At 43.3% G+C, this 19,388-nt stretch overlaps 1 protein-coding gene across 1 annotated transcript in view; it reads right to left on the reverse strand.

Moving 5' to 3' along the window:
* The window catches only part of RNF168 (ring finger protein 168), a 27,557-nt gene extending 8,214 nt beyond the window's left edge, over positions 1 to 19,343 (reverse strand). Inside the window, exons 1-8 of the mRNA XM_018560357.1 lie at positions 19,013 to 19,343; positions 17,348 to 17,424; positions 15,107 to 15,286; positions 14,122 to 14,146; positions 12,970 to 13,060; positions 12,218 to 12,290; positions 10,414 to 11,244; positions 5,017 to 5,023 (exon numbers count right to left, since the gene is read on the reverse strand). Of these exons, the coding sequence (XP_018415859.1) occupies positions 10,426 to 11,244; positions 12,218 to 12,290; positions 12,970 to 13,060; positions 14,122 to 14,146; positions 15,107 to 15,286; positions 17,348 to 17,424; positions 19,013 to 19,322 (1,575 nt within the window). The 5' untranslated portion in view covers positions 19,323 to 19,343 and the 3' untranslated portion in view covers positions 5,017 to 5,023; positions 10,414 to 10,425. The remainder of the gene's footprint in view (positions 1 to 5,016; positions 5,024 to 10,413; positions 11,245 to 12,217; positions 12,291 to 12,969; positions 13,061 to 14,121; positions 14,147 to 15,106; positions 15,287 to 17,347; positions 17,425 to 19,012) is intronic.
* Positions 19,344 to 19,388: the final 45 nt, after the last annotated feature.

A 19,388-nucleotide genomic window follows, 5' to 3' on the forward strand; every position in this document is an offset into this window, starting at 1 on the left:
AGATACCAGGGTTGTGGAGAAGAGGCCGTTGTTCTCATCAACATGGGGACAAGGTGCTTTGCCAGAGCACAGCAGTGACCGGAAAGCTCTCCAAGATTCAAGAAGAATACACGTCTCTTGTATTTTGACAAAACAGTGGTACCTCAGTTCACAAACTTAATTGGTTGCATGATTCTGGTCGTAAACCGAATCAAATTTCCCCATAAGGTTCAATGTAAATAAGGTTAATCCGTTCTGACCCCAACGAACGTGGTCAGGAACCGATTTTGGTCGCGAACAGAATCAAATTTTTTGAGAAGGTTCAATGTAAATGAGGTTAATCCGTTCTGAACCATATGTAAAAAAAAATGTTAACCACAAAAATATGAAACCAAGTACAGTATGAACAGAGTGAACACTAACCTTTCTTGGGGCAACATCTGGCATGGAGGACAGGAAGGTGGGTGGAGAGGAGGTTATTGTGTGGAGGGAGAGAGTCCCCCTCCATAAGGACATTGGGGAGATCTCCTTCAGGGGTTTCCTCTGTTCTTTGTCTCTTAGCTGCAGGGTCGATTTTGGCGAACAATCTGTCTGTCACTTGTCTTTTCGTGCGCTGCAGAACCCTCCGGAAATGAGAGACCACGTTATCGTTCATCATATTCAAGACTCTGTTCGTTACAGTTATGTTGGGGTGGTGCTTCTCAAAGAAATCCTGGCACTCATTCCATTTTTCCATAATGGATTTTATCACATCACTGCTAACCCCCTCCCTTTCTTCCTCAGTGGAATGCTCCTCAACAAGCACCTTCATTACCACTCTGCACTTTCTTTTTCCCACCATGCATGCTCTGCACTTTCTGGTTACCTTCATTACCACTCTGCACGTTCTTGTCACCTTCATTAACACTCTGCACGTTCGTGTCACCTTCATTAACACTCTGCACATTCTTGTCTCCTTCATTAACGCTCTGCGCTTTCTTTTTACCACCATGCTTGCTCTGCACTTTCTGGTTACCTTCATTACCGCTCTGCACGTTCTTGTCACCTTCATTAACGCTCTGCGCTTTCTTTTTACCACCATGCTTGCTCTGCACTTTCTGGTTACCTTCATTACCGCTCTGCACGTTCTTGTCACCTTCATTAACGCTCTGCGCTTTCTTTTTACCACCATGCTTGCTCTGCACTTTCTGGTTACCTTCATTACCGCTCTGCACGTTCTTGTCACCTTCATTAACGCTCTGCGCTTTCTTTTTACCACCATGCTTGCTCTGCACTTTCTGGTTACCTTCATTACCGCTCTGCACGTTCTTGTCACCTTCATTAACGCTCTGCGCTTTCTTTTTACCACCATGCTTGCTCTGCACTTTCTGGTTACCTTCATTACCGCTCTGCACGTTCTTGTCACCTTCATTAACGCTCTGCGCTTTCTTTTTACCACCATGCTTGCTCTGCACTTTCTGGTTACCTTCATTACCGCTCTGCACGTTCTTGTCACCTTCATTAACGCTCTGCGCTTTCTTTTTACCACCATGCTTGCTCTGCACTTTCTGGTTACCTTCATTACCGCTCTGCACGTTCTTGTCACCTTCATTAACGCTCTGCGCTTTCTTTTTACCACCATGCTTGCTCTGCACTTTCTGGTTACCTTCATTACCGCTCTGCACGTTCTTGTCACCTTCATTAACGCTCTGCGCTTTCTTTTTACCACCATGCTTGCTCTGCACTTTCTGGTTACCTTCATTACCGCTCTGCACGTTCTTGTCACCTTCATTAACGCTCTGCGCTTTCTTTTTACCACCATGCTTGCTCTGCACTTTCTGGTTACCTTCATTACCGCTCTGCACGTTCTTGTCACCTTCATTAACGCTCTGCGCTTTCTTTTTACCACCATGCTTGCTCTGCACTTTCTGGTTACCTTCATTACCGCTCTGCACGTTCTTGTCACCTTCATTAACGCTCTGCGCTTTCTTTTTACCACCATGCTTGCTCTGCACTTTCTGGTTACCTTCATTACCGCTCTGCACGTTCTTGTCACCTTCATTAACGCTCTGCGCTTTCTTTTTACCACCATGCTTGCTCTGCACTTTCTGGTTACCTTCATTACCGCTCTGCACGTTCTTGTCACCTTCATTAACGCTCTGCGCTTTCTTTTTACCACCATGCTTGCTCTGCACTTTCTTGGGAGCCATGCTGGATTGAATACAGTAATACTGTACAGTACTGTGCTACAAAGCACACAAAAAAGCTTCCCAGTAAGTGTGCACAGCTCTGTCTGCAACCGCGATCATGACTACAGGAAACTACTATCCATATACCCATTGCACTCCTGTCCGCTTATCCGTAACAAGAATGGTTGGGTGCATCGGCAGTCGACGGATGGCTACCATCCAGTAATACAAAAAGGTATGGAGACCGCCACTTCAAAGGTAGAAGTACGTCTATTTATCGACACACGTGCAAATACAGCAATGAGCATGTTTTGCACGTGCGTCAATAAATAGACGTACTTCTACCTTTGGAGTGCCGGTGTCCATACCTTGTTGCTCGACTACAGGAAGCGACGACCACGTGTCAGAGCGCGGAAGATAGCCGCGGTCGTGTTCGTCACCTGATGCAGAGTTTGCGAACGGAGGCAAAATTTTGCTAGAACTTCCTGTTCGGCAACCTAATTGTTTGCGAACAGAAGTGTTTGTGAACCGAGGTATTACTGTATTTGCTTGTCCCGGAGTTCAGCTTTAACACTAGGAATATAATGGGAGACTTTATCAGGATAAACATCGGCTCATTTAGTGCCATTTACTAGGTTTACAGAATTAGTTTAGCGATAGGGTTCATGTTAATATTGCTACATACAGTGTATAGAGGTGTTATTGTGCAGAATGCACGTGGTGGATGTGTTCCTGTTGGGGAGATTTACCAGGTGGCTAATATCACTGATTTCAGAGTGAAGGAAATGACCCCCAATAAGAAAACAGGCAGCAAAGAAAAGCTGATGTTTCAGCACTGGTTAGAGGAACGAAGGCTTTTTCCCTCATTTTACCTAATCCTCCATTGTAGTGCTGGTCTTACTCCCCTTCCCCCAACACCACCATCTTTGATTGTCTGTGCTTAGGGATCTAATATATCAGCAGACATCAAAGAGGTGCTTGGAGGGGGTACAGTTGGCTGCCTGTGTTCCTACCGTGTTTCCCCGAAAATAAGACACTGTCTTATATTTTTTTGGGCTCAAAAAAACACACTAGGTCTTATTTTCGGGGTAGGTCTTATTTTTTTTTTTTTATGTACAACAAGCCAAAGTTAATCCAAATCCATATCCAAATCAAATAATCCAAAATGGCAAAATTAAGAATAGAGTGATCAGGGCAATCAGGGGTGCCTTACCTTTCCAAGAGCAATTTGGTAACCAATCTCTGGCCAGAATGAGTGAAGTGCACTTTCACTATCGATTCCTCACAGGCAGAGTGCATTTGGTATCACTCCGCCTGTGACAGGAGCTGACACTATAGAGGAAGCATTGGCTTATGCGGCTCTGCTCCCTCCGCTGCCGCCTCGCTTCCTCTAGCGCTGGCTTCATTGGCACTGCTGATTCTCTCACGCCTCTTCTGCGGCTCGTCATGTTCCCCCTTATGCCACCACCGGCCCTGAAAATGGTCACAACTAGGTCTTATTTTCGGGGTAGGTCTTATATTTTAGCAATTCTCCAAAATAGTACTAGGTCTTATTTTCGGGGTAGGTCCTATTTTCGGGGAAACAGGGTAGTACCCAGCATTAGAGCCCAATAATACAGCCAAGATTGAAGGGCTGTATTGGCTGAGTCAATAGAACATCACACAAAGCATGTTCTTCACTTAACACTCAGATGCACCATCCCTTAAAGTAGAACTTATTCCACTTTTTTTAAAGTATAGTTAAAATAAAAAACTTAATCCTAAAGCAGGGATAGCAGACCTCTGGCCCTCCAGCTGTGGTGAAACTACAAATCCCATGATGCATCTCTCTTCGGGAGTCATGTCTGTGGCTGTGAGAATCTTGCAATGCCTCATGGGATTTGTAGTTCCACCACAGCTGGAGGGCTGGAGGTTTGCTACCCCTGTCCTAAAGCGATCCTTAGAGGTTGTGGCTGCATTAGTTCTCTTGTCGTAGGCTTTGTTTTCACCTGGTGATCCGGCCAGCAAGTCTAGTTTTCAACTTCCTTTAACATGCCAAGCTGTCTGGCAAAAGTGACAGATAGAGGATTGAGACAAACCATTTAACACTGACAGGGGTGCTTACAATGGTCAGCTTTATTCATTTATGTAAAACCTTCATCACAAAAATGGAAAAAAAAACAAAACACAAAAAAAACAAAAAAAAACTGCTGTAACTACTTAATAAACGTTAGCATTAAATAAGAATCCATGAAATAAAAAGTCTGCGGACTGCTCACCCCCCTGGCACAGCTGTGGAATGTCCCTCCACAACATAAATGTCTAGATCAGTGGTTCTCAACCTATGTAACCTCAGGACCCACATTTGTCCTCGGTCATTAAGTCGCGACCCAAGTCGCACTGCAGCCCACCCTACCTCAAGTTGACACTTGGCACCGGGCAGCATATTTTGAATGGCTGCATGGCGTGAGAACTGACAGTGCTGCGCTAGGTGGAGGTTGAGGAGCCTCTCACCTAGAAAAGTGGAAGGCATGCGGTGACCCACTAAAAACATAGGTTTGCGACCCACTTTTGGGTCATGACCCACCAGTTGAGAACCAAGGGTCTAGATTGTATAGACGTAATAACGTCACTGGCTTTTAGACTGCCAGGGCCCTTGAGGAGAAGAGGTTGCAGGGACCAGTCTAGCAGCCAAGCAGGACCGAGGATAAGGTGAATATATTTTTTATTTTACACCCTAGACCAAAATGAGCACTGCACCCTTGCAGTGTGGGGGGGGGGGGGGGTAGCTCCACTGTAAGGGTCAACTTTTTTCTGCACAGAGTTCTTTGTTAGTCAAGTCTATATAAATCTGCTAGTGCATGTAACACTACCATCTCTATAGGGTGACCATGCTGCTGTCCAATAGTGGAGCCACCCTAAGACAGGAAGTGCTATAGGCTGGACCACCTGGTGAAAATAGTGAGGTTTTCTACACTCCCACGCACCTCACAGGAGCATTAAGCTGCTTGCAGATGGTCTTATCGGCTTTATCTTGGACATGCTGGTGTATCATTTTCTTTCTGATCTCCTCAGACAACTGTCACCTTTGCTTGCTCTGGTCCATGTTCAGTGTTGTGCACACAATGTTACCAAGCAACAGCGTGACTACTTGTCTTCATTTAAATAGGCTGACTGACTCCAGGAAACAGTTTAAATTGACACTATGATCCAAATATTTCTAATCGTTTGTAGGGGAACCAACCAATCTATTTCTATTCATGCGGCCATTGCTTTACTCCATGACATAGCCAAGGCATGAAGATGTACATTAGACAATTGCTATTAAAGGAGAACTATGAGGTGAGTGAAAATCACTCAGCCTCATAGTTCTGGCCGACGAGGTGACAATGAGACTGTCACAGGTCGGCTCAATAGATCGGGAAGTGAGCGAACACATACCGGCGCTCGCTCACTTCTCAATCCTGTCCCTGCCGAGAGCCGTGACTGTCACTCACGGCTCCCCGTAGGGATTTCCCCCCTTACCTGTCCGATCCTCCAACACTGACTGGCGGAACGGACGGGGGAGGGGGCGGGTACAGCTGGCTCTGCCTCTAGATAGGCAGGGCCAGCTGTCACTCACGCAGCTGGGTGGATCCAGACATAATTGTCAGGATCTGTTCTGGCTCTGGCATCTCGGTATACTGAGCTTTGGGTCACAGGAGGACGCTAGTTTGTGTCCTCCCGTGAGACCCTTAGGAGAACTATGGGGAAAAACACTGACCCCATAGTTATCCTTTAACCAGTTGACATCCGGGGTGAACTTTTTAGGAGGATTGAAGCATTGTTTTATGGCACTGTAAAAAGGTACCAAATGCATTTGTCAGCCGCCGTAAGTGGTTATAGGTTGGTACCTCTTCACTTGTATACTTAGGTCATATTAGGGAAAGGTACAGAACCCATATTGTCTGGGAGGTCAAGATGAGTATGAACACCCGCTCCACCTAAATTGTACCTCCATTTTAATCAATAATGAGCCAGAGATGGCTGCCACACCTTTATCTCAGGTCACCAAAGATAACACATGAGAAAGAGAAAAACATATAATCTGCAAATCTTAAGGAATCGGTAAAAAATAAAATATGTTTGTTAAAACAAATACCCTGACCAAAAACCACGTGCCATTTTCAGCGCAGTGACTACCTTCAGGAGAGCTGAACAGCTTCACTTTCTCTGCCCTGGAATGAGTATGCAGAACAGTTCACAAAATGCCCATTTCCAACATTACCTTTTAAAAGCAGAATTTTTGCTTTGACTCGGTACATTTAACATTCTTAGGAGATTGTACCAACGAGTGATGAAATTTACAACAACAAAAAATCTCGGTTGATGTGCTCTTTTAGGGGAATCATTTATTAATAATTAACATTTTTATGACCTGAAGTTACTGCAGCCTAGAACAAACTTGGAAGCATCAGTTAACTTAATAATGGTATATATAAATATTGTAATCAATGTATTCTAATACTGCAATTGTAAGACAAGTAAGGTATTAGAGAGAGGGACACCATCTTCAGACTCAGAGGTGGCTGCAGGCAGAAGGTTTATTTTGTGAATGCACCTCATGGCTGTATGCGTTTACTATGACAGAACCCAAAGCTGTTGTTTGACATCAGGTTCCAAGAATTAGGTACAGATTCAGCTGTGCATTCCCAACATTAATGTTTTCACAGCACATGCCTGAGAATGTCAAGAAGCCGATATCAAGTAAAAAGAAGACTACACAAATTTATGTTTAAGTAAATCACAAAAAGAGCCGCATAAGAATGACTTCATTATGTTGTTGTACATAGTGTTTGGCAGAAAAAGTCATCATTCCCATGTGACTATAGGCCACTGCAACCTTAAAGGAGAACTCTGGGCAAATCAAATCTCAACTCCTGCAGTGGGGCTACCCTCACACTGCAAGGGTTAAAAGGAGAACTACGGGGTCAGTGTTTTTCCCCATAGTTCTCCTTAGGGTAACGGGGGGACATATACTAGCGTCCTCCCATCACCCTAAGCTCAGTATACAGTTTTGTCTAGGAAGCGGGAAAAAAAAAGTAATACTCTATGGTAAAAGTAATATCATAGCTTGAACTATGATCCCAGCTTGCTCTTAGACCGCTTCTTGCCTTGCTCTCTCTCTGCTCCAGTGAGTCATCACCTTCTATACAGCGTATATGATATGAGGACTCCAAGGAACTCTCCATCGCTGGAGCAGAGCAGACAGGCAGTAGGGAGCGGTGTAGGAGCCAGCTGGGATCGTGGCTCAGGTGTATATAAAAAGGTTTGTTATTTTAGCTCCCCAGACCAAATGAGGACTTACCCCTTGCAGTGCAGGGGTAGCCCCACTACAAGGGTTAAGATTTCATTTGACCGGAAGTCTGCTTTTAACCACTTAAAGGCCATGGTGTTTCACCCCCTTCCTGGCCAGGAGTGGCTGTTTACATGCTTACAGGTTTCCCTCTCGTGTGCGCGCTGAGTGCCGCACACGAGAAGGGGGAGGACGTCTCAAGACGCCCTCCCGCTCCTAGCAGACGTCCGTCCGGCCGTTCCCAAACGGCCATGGACGGAAGGTAGTTAAAGACATACTTAAACACTGGAGTTGCTTTTTTTGTTCAAGGCCATGATATGATGTGTACTTAGACAAATCCAACAACAGCAAACTGCCCAGCAATCATATTTGTTGGAATTTTAAATTCCAAAGAAAAAAATATATCAAGTGTATAAAACTTGTTATGGAAGCTCTGATGTTTGTCTTGAACAAAGTCACTTTCAAATATTTCTGTTAAATCTACATCACAAAATCAGGAAGACATCCTCTGTAAATACAGGTAGCTTTCAATTAGGGATGTTCAGATACCAAGTACCGTACTCGGTACAAGTACAAGTACAGATACTTTTCCAGCTCCAGGACTAGACTAGAGGAAAATTCAGAAGTTAGGAGGCAGCTGTTATTGTAAGGAGCACACGGAGCTCCTGGGGTTTGTACATCTCTGCTTTAATGCATTATTTTTTTTTCATAAATATAAAAGGGATGCACCGATACCAGTTGTACAAGTACTGATACTTGTCCAAGTACTTACAGATACAAGTACTGATACATTTTTGTTGTCATGTGACAGTTGTTCTAAAATAATGCAAACAAATGATTTCAGGACAGTGATGGAGCGCCAGAGCCTGGTCCCAGCTGCAACTTCTGCAACCCTGGTAGTTCTCATGAAAATGGCGAGTATCAGGACTGGTATCTGAACATCCTTACTTTCAATGAATGTGAGCCTGCATACTGTTCATGCTACACCAAATCAAGCAGATACATTTTGGTTTCAGATCCCTGGTACCAGCATTAGTGAAGGAAGAAAAAAAACAGTGTTATTTCCTTTTAAATACAGCACAAGGCAGCAACTGTGCATGTTTGTATGTGACTGCCAAGCCAATACCACTACAGCAGTCAAAACAATAACCGAGCAATCTGTGGAAAGTAGTGACTGTAGAGTAATGAATCCATAAAAATGAATAGCATTTAATTGCCTCTCTGTATACCTGAAACTAAAGACTGCATATATCTACATTATAATGGAACAGAGTACAGAAGTTCATTTTGTACTAGGCAATAATATAATCCTAGAAGTATTACTATTCATTTACAGATATATATATCTATATATAGATATATATATATATATATATATACACACATACAAACAAGAATCCAGCAATAATACAGTACAAGCGCTCAAAAACTCATGTTCCGGTAAAACATACATACATAGACCCAACAGAACCAGAAGGTGGCTTGCACAAAAGAAAGTTTACATTTGACTGAAATACAACAGTACTTTATAAAAAGGCACTTACCCTCGCTGGGCATATTTAAAGAATATAGCTGGTACCAAAATGAACCCTTGCAGTGGGCTACCCCCACATTGCAAGGGATAGCTGTTCTTTTGGTCTAGGGGCTGGGATAAAGAAGAAATGTTCAGCTGATCCTCGGGTCCTGCAGCAGATCATCTCTCTCCTCCTCCACTCCAGCTGTGGTATGTCATTTAGTGTCCTTATGTCTAATGCAAGTGATTGGACCTGCATTAGATGTGACAACGTCATCGGGGCTTAGACTGCCAGAGCCTAGGGGGGGCCGGGGAGAAGGCTATGGGGACCGGTGTAGCAGCCAGGCAGGATAGAGGATCAGGCAAAGTGTATCTTCTTTAATCCATACCCTAGACCAGGGGAAGGCAAACTCCAGCCATCCAGCTGTGGTGAAACTACAAATCCCATCATGCATCTGCCTCTGGGAGTCCTGCCTTGAGTCTTGCAATGCCTCATGGGACTTGTAGTTGCACCACAGCTGGGAGGGCCAGAGTTTGCCTACCCATGTCCTAGAGCAAAATGAGCAGTGGGGCTGTACCTGCACTGCAAGGTTAATTTAGTTTATTCCTGGAGTTCCTCTTTGCACTAAAAGGCAAAGTCTTTCATAACGCTGCATTATGGAAATAAAAAAGAAAAACACACTTTGAAATGATCATTAAAAAAAAAAAAAAAAAAAGTGACTTGCCTTACTCCCATGCTTCTGGTGGGCTGCTTAGGCAAGGGCAACATTGATGAATACTCATTGTTGAGAGATTCTGGGAAAGTTGAGGATCCCAAATTCTGCGAGAACATGCTTCTGTATAGTGTTGTGGTATCCTCTCGTGAGAACTGGGATCCAGAGTTTACCCAAAATCGCTCTGAGGCCCATTGACATCAGCAAAAGGAAACGACGATAACCCAAGATTAGGGTATTTTTAATGCATTTTCTTTCAATGTGTTTTTTCCATAATACAGTGTTTTGTTAACGAGGATGGGGGGCCGCCGCAAACACAGGCTTTGCATTTTAGTGCAAGAACGCTTTAATGAGTCAGTGGAAAAACAGCACTTGATATATGTGCAAAATTCATCAGGAGTAAAACTGTAGCAAAGAAATGTAAGCTAAAGCAGCTTTGCAGCTAATAGCAATCGGCTTTCATTAACTGGAAGTGCTTCTATGAACTGTTAATGGTGTTACTGAAAAATAACATTTTGCATACGCAGTCTGGAGAGAAAAAAAAAAACACAAACTCATACCAAAGCTAGAAGCCCTTCTTAAAAAGACTGTCTCAGGGCTTGTGGATGTCTAGACTAGGAGGTCTTACATGTAGATACCATGCATAGAATACAAGAAATCCATATTCAATCTTAGAATAAGATTGTGATTAAAAACGAACGGTCTGCCATAGTTCATGACGCAAACGTTTTATTTAAGTTACTTTCTTGTAGATTTTTGAAACATGTCAAGTATAGTTTGCTGTTTGTTACTTGGCTTCAGGATTTTTACCCCATTAGGTGATGAGGGCTGTTCAGAAGTTTTCCTTGTACGTCTACCTCCTCCTGGAGGGAACTGAATGCACTTTTTTGAGGCAGGTTTTTTATTTTCATCAGAGGATTCCCCATGTTCAGAACTGTTTTTTCCTGTACTGTCCCTCGAAGCGGTCCTTTTCAATGGTGTAGACTCTAATGGCTCCTGCTGTGGAGCGGATCTTTTAGGGCGCAGTGTATACGCATCTGGGGAACCCTTCTGTCTGCTGACTTGTTTCACCTCTTTGTCTAACAGCTTTTGTAGCTTTAGAGCCAGAAGCCGGTCCTCCTCCTCCTGCATCTTTTTCCCATGAAGAGTCTCTTCCAGTTCCATTAACTTCTCTGTGTGACATCCAGGAGCTGTGCCGTTCTCCAGGCAAGGCCTCTTTTCACTTGGATGGTCCTCTGTGTCCTCAAAGAGATCAAGAGTTCTTTTAGGTGTTACTGTATGCCACTGTTCAGGCATATCAAGGCATTGTGGGCTTTGCCATTTGCTTGAATGGTCCAGAGAGCTAGAACATCTGGGAGGAGAGAACTCTGCAGTAGTTATGGTAATCTGAGGCTTATGAGTTCCAGTTTGTCCGAAATCTTTGTTTGTGGGTGATCGTGCCTGTAATGCACTTCTGGTAGGAGAAAATTTAGTCAGACCAGGTAGTTGAAGTTCAGCATCTGATCCTTCCATAGGTTCTGCATCTGATCCTTCCATAGGACTACGATTAAAAGATGACTGAGGGGAGAGAGAGGGCATTGAATCATCATCATCCTCATCATCCTCCAAGTCCTCCAGCAAAGCTGACACACCAGCACTCATGTTCTGTGAATACAATGAATAGAAATATACATTAGACTGGATGCAAAGGTTGTACTGTCTAGAAAATGAATATGGTAGAACCATAGAAAACAGTAGGCACAGTATCATCTATGATTTCTTATTAACCCCTTCGTGACTGACGACGTACAGTGTACGTCGCCAGCATCGGGGCTGTTTAAACAGACTCCCGGTGACTTTTGCCGCCGGGACTCTGTTTAAACTTGTAGAGCCGGCTGTCGGCTTTACAACAGAAGCGATCCTGGCGACTTACCTGAATTAATGGGTCTTTTTATAGTGCCCCCTAAATAATTCTACTGCACACGAGAATGGCAGATGAACTTTAAAACAAGGTATCACGCACGCACACTACTCCAAGCGGCCACGTTACTTATTGCAGTGGTAAGAGGATTGAAAAAACACTATTTGACTGGGAAAAAATGATTACAGGTCCCACTTACACACCACCCACTCCGTCTCATATAAAGATTGCTGCCATCAAACCAAACTGGTTAAACATTCAGTTCCTAATTTCGCATATAATACCCAGAATAACTTACAAAGACCCCAAACTTAAATTTAGCCGAACGTGTATAAGGCACCGAATTATTGAAAGAACCTCCTCAGGAACATACACCGAGTGGCCAGATTATTATTATGATGTTTGTAGGCAAATTAGCTATAATTTCGCGCTGAAGTTGCTAGAGGGCCAGACCATTATAAACAGGGAAGCAGGTTGTTTACCACGACAGTAGAAGATTTTTTTTTTCTGAAAATATGGGTAAACAGCGCGATTTAACAGCCTTTGAACGTGGGTTGATATCCTTATTGCACTGGAAAACCACTATTTTTAGGTAGCTGAAATCTTTAATTTGAAAACAGATTAATTTACCTGAAGCTCCCCATTTCGGACAAAACTAGGCCCTGCAGTATCACCAAAATTTACGGATTTAGGCGACAGAAACCTGCAACATACAAATAGAAAAAATGAAAGTTAATGAATGACACATGTAGATTTTGTGTAGAAATTGATGGCCTAAATCTGGTCAGCAGTAAGAAAATGAACGACTCCCTCGCTATTTTAAACTTCTTGCTGCCAGATAAAGGATTTTTGTACTCAATGTAAAATGCTTTTCTTGGAGCATATTGAAGAGGACAGGAATTCAGATACTGTTGGGTTTACGGTCATCCACAAAAGTATTGGACACTGGCAAACAAAATAAACTGTGAGCCAGGCCAAGATAACCCCTTCTGCTCCCAGCATGCCTCAGTTTTACTTGACAAAGCAGTACCAAATGCATGAACATAAACAGAGGTGTGGGACCTGTGCCCCACAACAGACTCAAAGAAAAGGACTTTACCATGAGTACAAAAAAAACTATTTTACTTCTCCATTGCGGGACAAGGGCTTAACTGATGCAACTCCATGTGTAGACACAGCAGACGTACTGCTGACCCCCTACAGGGAGGGATGCCTCAACCGGAGGCAGCGCTTCTTACAAGACAGAAAACATCTTTATTACAATACAGGAAAAAAAAAAAAAAATCGATGCAATATGGGTGTTAGTGGTAATTTTGTCTCTCCTAATCAAGTTAGGTTTTTCAGCTACAAGATTCTACTAAACATCATTATTCCTTCCTCACCTCTCAATGTCTCCAGACTGCGTTCGATTGCTTTTCACAGTTTTAGAGGACTTTGTACCGACTGTCTTCTTGTGGATTACAGGCGACTCCACTGGGGATATATACACAACAGAAGATGCAGTGGACTCATTCTAGTGAAGAAAATGTTAAACCTTTAAGACTGCAGTTTAGTTAAAAAAAAAAAACACAATCTTCTTTGGTGATCTTTATACCACGATAGGATTTTGGCAAACTTTATTCAGACTAGAAAAAAAAAAAAAAAAGGTAGGAATCTGCAATAAATGGCTGTTCAACCATGTCCTTTCTAGACCAATTCCTAAAGGGGAGGGGTCTGAGTTCATAATAACTTCGTAAGCAAATCTCAAAGTTCTCAGGGTCTGCATTCCTTTATTAGTAAAAAAAATAATTTAATGTAAGCCTCAGAAAAGCCTTCTGGAAAAACCAGTGAGCCAAAACACAAAGCAAGATATTACATTTCAGGGGGCATTCCATGACCAACAGTGTACAGTTACAAAATGCCCCTGACCTTTTCCTCCCAAAATCCCCTCTAGTCCCAGAGCGTTTTTTCATTTCTACTCATCACAGTTCTATACGTTATAACTTTGTAGTCTGAGTTTGTAGTCTACCCCAACATATTATATGCTATACATATGAAAAAACATGAGTTGATTACCTGATAACTCTGTTTCCAGGAATCTTCCAGGACAGCCATCGAGATATAGGCTCCGCCTGCCTGCAACAGGAAACACATCAACCACATTAAATAAATAGACTCCTCCTTCCATCCCAAGTCAGTAACCTCTAGGACCGAAGGCTACCCCATGCACAAAAGTATCCCCTCCTGCATCCAACCTCGGATGCCACCTGGATACACACCAAGGGCGGGAACTGGCTGTCCTGGAAGATTCCTGGAAACAGAGTATTTTCCACGTCATATTAAGCTTTAATTTGGAAGCAACTTAGAATACATATCTTTTATTTTCATGTTTTTTTGTGCTCCTTCATATTTACCAGAAATATAATATATATATATGTCTGCCAATTAAAATGATAGTGCAACTTATGTAACCGAGGAATGGTAGTGTTTAAAGTGAATGTTATGCTTTCTTTTCTTAGGGGAGCTTTATACCCCTTTTAGTGCTACATTACGACCCACAGGGGCAGCAGAGTCCAGGTCCTGTATTAAAGTGACATTAAAGTCAAATTTTGTTTTCCCCTCCCCCCATGTAAATGTTAGCACTTACCTTAAACGATGTCTCTTATTTTGATCTTCCTCTTCTTTCCTGATGTTTCCCTCCAGCGGTGCGGCAGCTCTCCAATCCAGCTCTGACTGCTCTGTCTCTCCGATCCAGCGGTGTCTGCATGCGGGTGCACGCCTCCATAGACTTACATTGCGTCTCTGCTCGTCTCCCGGCCGAGAATCCGAACTGCGCATGCGCCTGCCCCAAGATCCTTTGCGGCCGTACGAATACTTCCTGATTCTCGGCGCTGGAGCGAGCAGCGATAACGAGGTAAGTTTAAAACTAGTTAAAGCGTTTTTTTTAAACTTCTTGCCTATATCTACTGCTTGCTAGCAGTAGATATAGGCAAAAAAAAACGGAGGGTTTAGAACCCCTTAAAGCAATGCTGGGTCAAACAGACAGACACTGTGCCTGGACAGTTTTAAGACAGAGCCAAAGTGCAAAATTGAAACTGTCACGACAGCTCTATTGTTTGGGAAGTGAGCGTACACATACCATCACTCGCTCACTACCTGATCATCTCCCTGCAGAGAGATTCCCCCTCCTCTCTACTATCCTCCAGCGCTGACTGGAGGGACGGACAAGGAGGGGGCAGGCACAGCCTCTGGATAGGCAGAGCCCGCTGTCAATCCGCCAGCTGGGTGGATCTCGACAGTATTTTTGGGATCCGTCCCGGCTGCGGCACTATCGGTATATAGCGGGCAACAGCCCGCTATATACTGAGTTTTGGGTCACGAGAGGATATTAGTATATGTCCTCCTGTGACCCTAAAAGAGAACTATGGGATAAAAAGGCTACACAATAGTTGTTTTTTTTTAAGTGGATTTTTCTTTTAAGTGTGAATATTTTTAAAAATGAACCATGGGCCAGTAAGAAAAATCTTTTACTCTATTTACCAGATCACTGTTGAGCATCCAAGCCAGCTCCTCATCTTTCTTCATCTGTTCTTCCAGTTCCCTTTGTGAGCGTTCAAGAGACAATCGCTGCTCTGCCTCCTCCTCCGCCAACAGCTTCTGAATGTATTCCTCACTTGCCCTCCGCTCGTCCTCTTCTCTCCTAAGCCGATCAGCTTCAATCTAAAAGAGAATCACAACTCAACTCTACAAATCTGAAATCTATGTGCAGTGCTGTGTGCACACATACAAGGTAGAGGAGTAGTCCAAAACAATGAAACTACATTTAATACATTACAATGACCTTCTCTTTTTTTGATCCAGCCAGAAACCTTGTGAGCTTCATCTCTGCTGCACTGTTAAGTCAGCATTTTTCCTAGCCCTCTGTGTGGACTACCAAACCTCCCCCATGTTATGAAGATAAAAAGGGGGCCTTGCTTAGTCTTAACATTTCCTTTCCTAGGGTGACATAGCTGCTCCTCCTCAGATACAGTAAGTAAGCAGCACCGAAGACAGGAAGAATTTTACTGGCCGGATGAACGGCGGAAAAAAGCCTGAGAAAATAAAACCCTAATGCAGCCACTGAATTAAAGTGCAATATATCAAATCTTCATCCTTGGGTTTAGATATACATTAATGCCTACCTACTCTATAAGGTGTTATCTAGAACTGTGCATAGCGTCTGAATGGCTCCGAACAGCATGTAGACCACAAGGGATTAATGGCGGTTAGGCTGAGGTGCCAGATCCAGGTTAGTGGTACAGAACACACTTTTTTTTTTTAAAGGCCAATTCGACCATTGTTGTGGCATTCTCCTTCCTTATGTACGCACAGTAAGAAATTCTAAATCAGTTGATCCAGAAGATTGGTAAATTCAGAAGAAACAAACACCAAAATTTGAGGTGGGGGTAGGGAATAAACATTGTATTGTTCTTGCACGATCTTGTCCTGTAAGGGAATTTCCTGGCAATGCTTCAGATTTTGATCAACAGATCACTGTAACGCTGAGTACACGGTCAAATTTGTTTTTTCTCAGCCCCGCAGGCTAAAGAAAAAATACAAAATAGGACCAATTCCCCCACCAAATGGATAAATTAATTTCCTGCTTTGTACACTGTATTCTGACAGCAGCAGACACAATGCTGGGCCAACGATTTTTCATCATATCCCTTCAGCAAAAGTCGATCTAATGATAAACTTTAGTCAAGATTGTACATTTTCTTTTTTTAGTCAAGCAGGATTTGGCAACCTTTAGCAGACATTCACCCATCGAGGGCGGCTTTGCTGATTTCCAGTATTTCGGGATAAAACCTGAAGTGGTACGAAACAGTTTTTTTCACATTAATTTACTGCTAGCGAGCATTGTAGCGTGCCCCAACATTTGTAAATGCTGCAGTGTGATCAAACACGTACAAATCTACACTTTTCTGCACTGCTCGTTCCCAGCCGCAGAGCACAGATTCCCTGAATGTCCATGCAGTAGATGGTGCGTACTGAGCACACAGTAAGGGGAGAGGTACATGTGCACTAGAGGTTACAGGAGGGGGAAGTGGCTTGCAGTGTGAGACTATGTGAGGCAGTTTACGCATGCTGGGAACACACACGCAGGGATACTGAAAGGAGGAGACACCAAAACACCGGACAATAGCACCATCACAGGGGAGACAACGTAAAATGACTGTAAGGAAGAAGATGTATACATCAAGAGCCATTATATAAACGTAAGTCTTTATATTAGCACTAGGGGGAAAAAAAAATAGGCTTTAGTGTCACTTTACCCACATTCGGTAGGTGGTGCTGCATCATGTTTTTATTAAATAGGACCACCCGTGGGTTTAAAAAGGGGAGGGGAAAAGAAAAATTATATTTTGCTGCTACTATCAATGATTTGTCTCCAGTACATTGGGATCAGGGGACAATTCCATCATATATAGGTAAAATTGTTTTATTTCAGAAGAGACATAGTATGTCTCTTCCCGCCAGCGTCATCACATCTAACACAGGGCTTATACCCTGCATAATATAGGAGGATGCCGATGGACAGTCAATAAGCCATAGGGGAGAGAGGTGAGAGCTGACTGCCTGGGGTCAGTTAAGTAAAATACATTTACACATCTCCCTCCCCCCCCTCTCCAGACATTAATGAGCAGTTAACACGTGTAAGAGAGGGTAGCCCCATTGCAAGGGTTTTTGTTTGTTTTTTCACCAGGAGATAGGCTTCAGTGTATTATAATTCCGTCTTACCTTTGTTATTTCAGCTTCATATTCTTTTCTGATTTCCCCTGGTTTGCACAGTTGTGGAGCTGGATAAGGTGTAAAGCCTAAATGCAAAAATGAACAAAAACATCACATTTAAAATTATTTTGTGTTTTTAATCTGCAATACAAAAACAAAGAATCCTCTCACATCTCATGTATAGAGATTAGGGCTGACCCAATACAAGAAACCTGTGGTAAGAGAAAGATGGAGGATGCCATTGCCAATGTCATGGAGGCAGAGCCAGCGGTCAATCAGCCAGCGGAGTTGATCTCGACAGTATTGTCAGGATCCATCCCGGCTGCGGCACTCTCAGCATATATATCGAGTTTTGGGTCACCAGAGAACACAGTATATATCCTCCCGTGACCTGAGGAGAACTATAGGCAAAAAAGGTTTTACTTTGATTAAACAATACTTTGATTCACTGACTTGGAACAAGTATATAGAGAAAGGGAATTCCAAATTTCTATGACACTTGTGACTCGGATGCATGGAAGCCACACAACTAGCATTTTCAGAAGATGATCAGCAAGGACACTCCAATGTTTCTCTCATGTACTTTGAGCACAGGGGTTCCAGCATCTAAAATGTGAAATTTGACTGTAAATACATCTTTCTATGGGTTGGCAATAATGTTGCATGATCAGGAGTACCCAATTCCTATCGCTCGACACCTGGGACATGCAGTTTCAGGCAGGTGTTTTTTTGTCTACATATAGCCCTGCTGCAGGTAAGCAGGGAAGCCGCCGCTCTTTCTGTACAAGTGATCTGGGTGGCTGTACAGTTGTCCAGATCAATTGTAGCAGCCTGCTTGTGACAGCTGTGAGTTGGAAGCGCTGCGAGTACAGCGCTTCCTGCTCACAGTTGTCACAAGCCGAGCTGCACAGGAGATGGAGCACAACGCTGTGTTTGATCCTCTGTATTGGAGGGCAGGCTATATTAAGAGAACCAATCACCTCCAAACGTTTTTACATAGAGCAGGGGTAGCAAACCTCTGGCCCTCCAGCTGTGGTGAAACTACAAATCCCATGATACATCTCTCTTCGGGAGTCATGTCTGTGGCTGTGAGAATCTTGCAACGCCTCATGGGATTTGTAGTGGTCCACCAAACCACACTGACCAATGAGAAGCGCTTATTAGCAAGATTAAATATGGTTTGGGTTAAAATTATTTTTTTGTAGCAAGACAAGTAGATTGAGTCACCGCTTTAGTCATTGGACAAGTAGTTTTTTGGAAAAATGTCCGCACCCCTGATGATTTCTAAACTAGACTTATATTTTCGCATACATTGTTATCTGGAATAGTACTCTCTTCTATACTAAGAGGCTGTTCCTGCACCCAAACATATAGAGAGGTCTACATCCATCAGTGCTATAGGTCTCATTACTGAGTTCTTTCAAGATTACAGTTTCCAGCAAACAAATATTCTAAATTCTATATGAACATAAAAACAACAAGGTATGAAACAAGTGGGACAAAGCAATAACAATGCATGCATGAAATGGGCCTTCACTAATCATACGGTAGTAGAAATTTCCTTTTGAGTGTTTTAGTTTTTTGTCCCCTTACATTGTCCATGCATTAGAGGGGGGAAAAAAAAAAAAGGACTAGCAATTAGAAGCCAAAATAGGGAAAGCATGAAAGTCTCACCATCTTCAAATTCTTCTCCAGTGTCCAGTCCACAAGCACGACGCCTGCACTCCTCTGGATACTGGCGCTGGATAATCTCCCAAAGTTCCTTGTTGACTAGTGTTCCTGATCGGGCATTGTAACGAGCCCAGGAGGAAACTCGCAGCCTACAAAAAGGGCAGCAAAGACTGGCTTTCTCCACAGTCATCTGGAAACAGGGACGGCACAAAGTATGATGGCATGGCAGCGTCACCGGCTCCAGCAAAATCTCCCGACAGATAACACACAGGCATTCTAAATGTGGCAAAGGATAGGTTGGTTTTTTTGACATGGTAGATGTACGCTTCAGTCTTCATCTGCAAACCAAAGATGGGATACTTACAAGATGCTCCAACAA

The sequence above is a fragment of the Nanorana parkeri genome, unplaced genomic scaffold (genome assembly GCF_000935625.1).
Source record: "Nanorana parkeri isolate BGI_ZX_2015 unplaced genomic scaffold, ASM93562v1 scaffold452, whole genome shotgun sequence".
NCBI lineage: Eukaryota > Metazoa > Chordata > Amphibia > Anura > Dicroglossidae > Nanorana > Nanorana parkeri.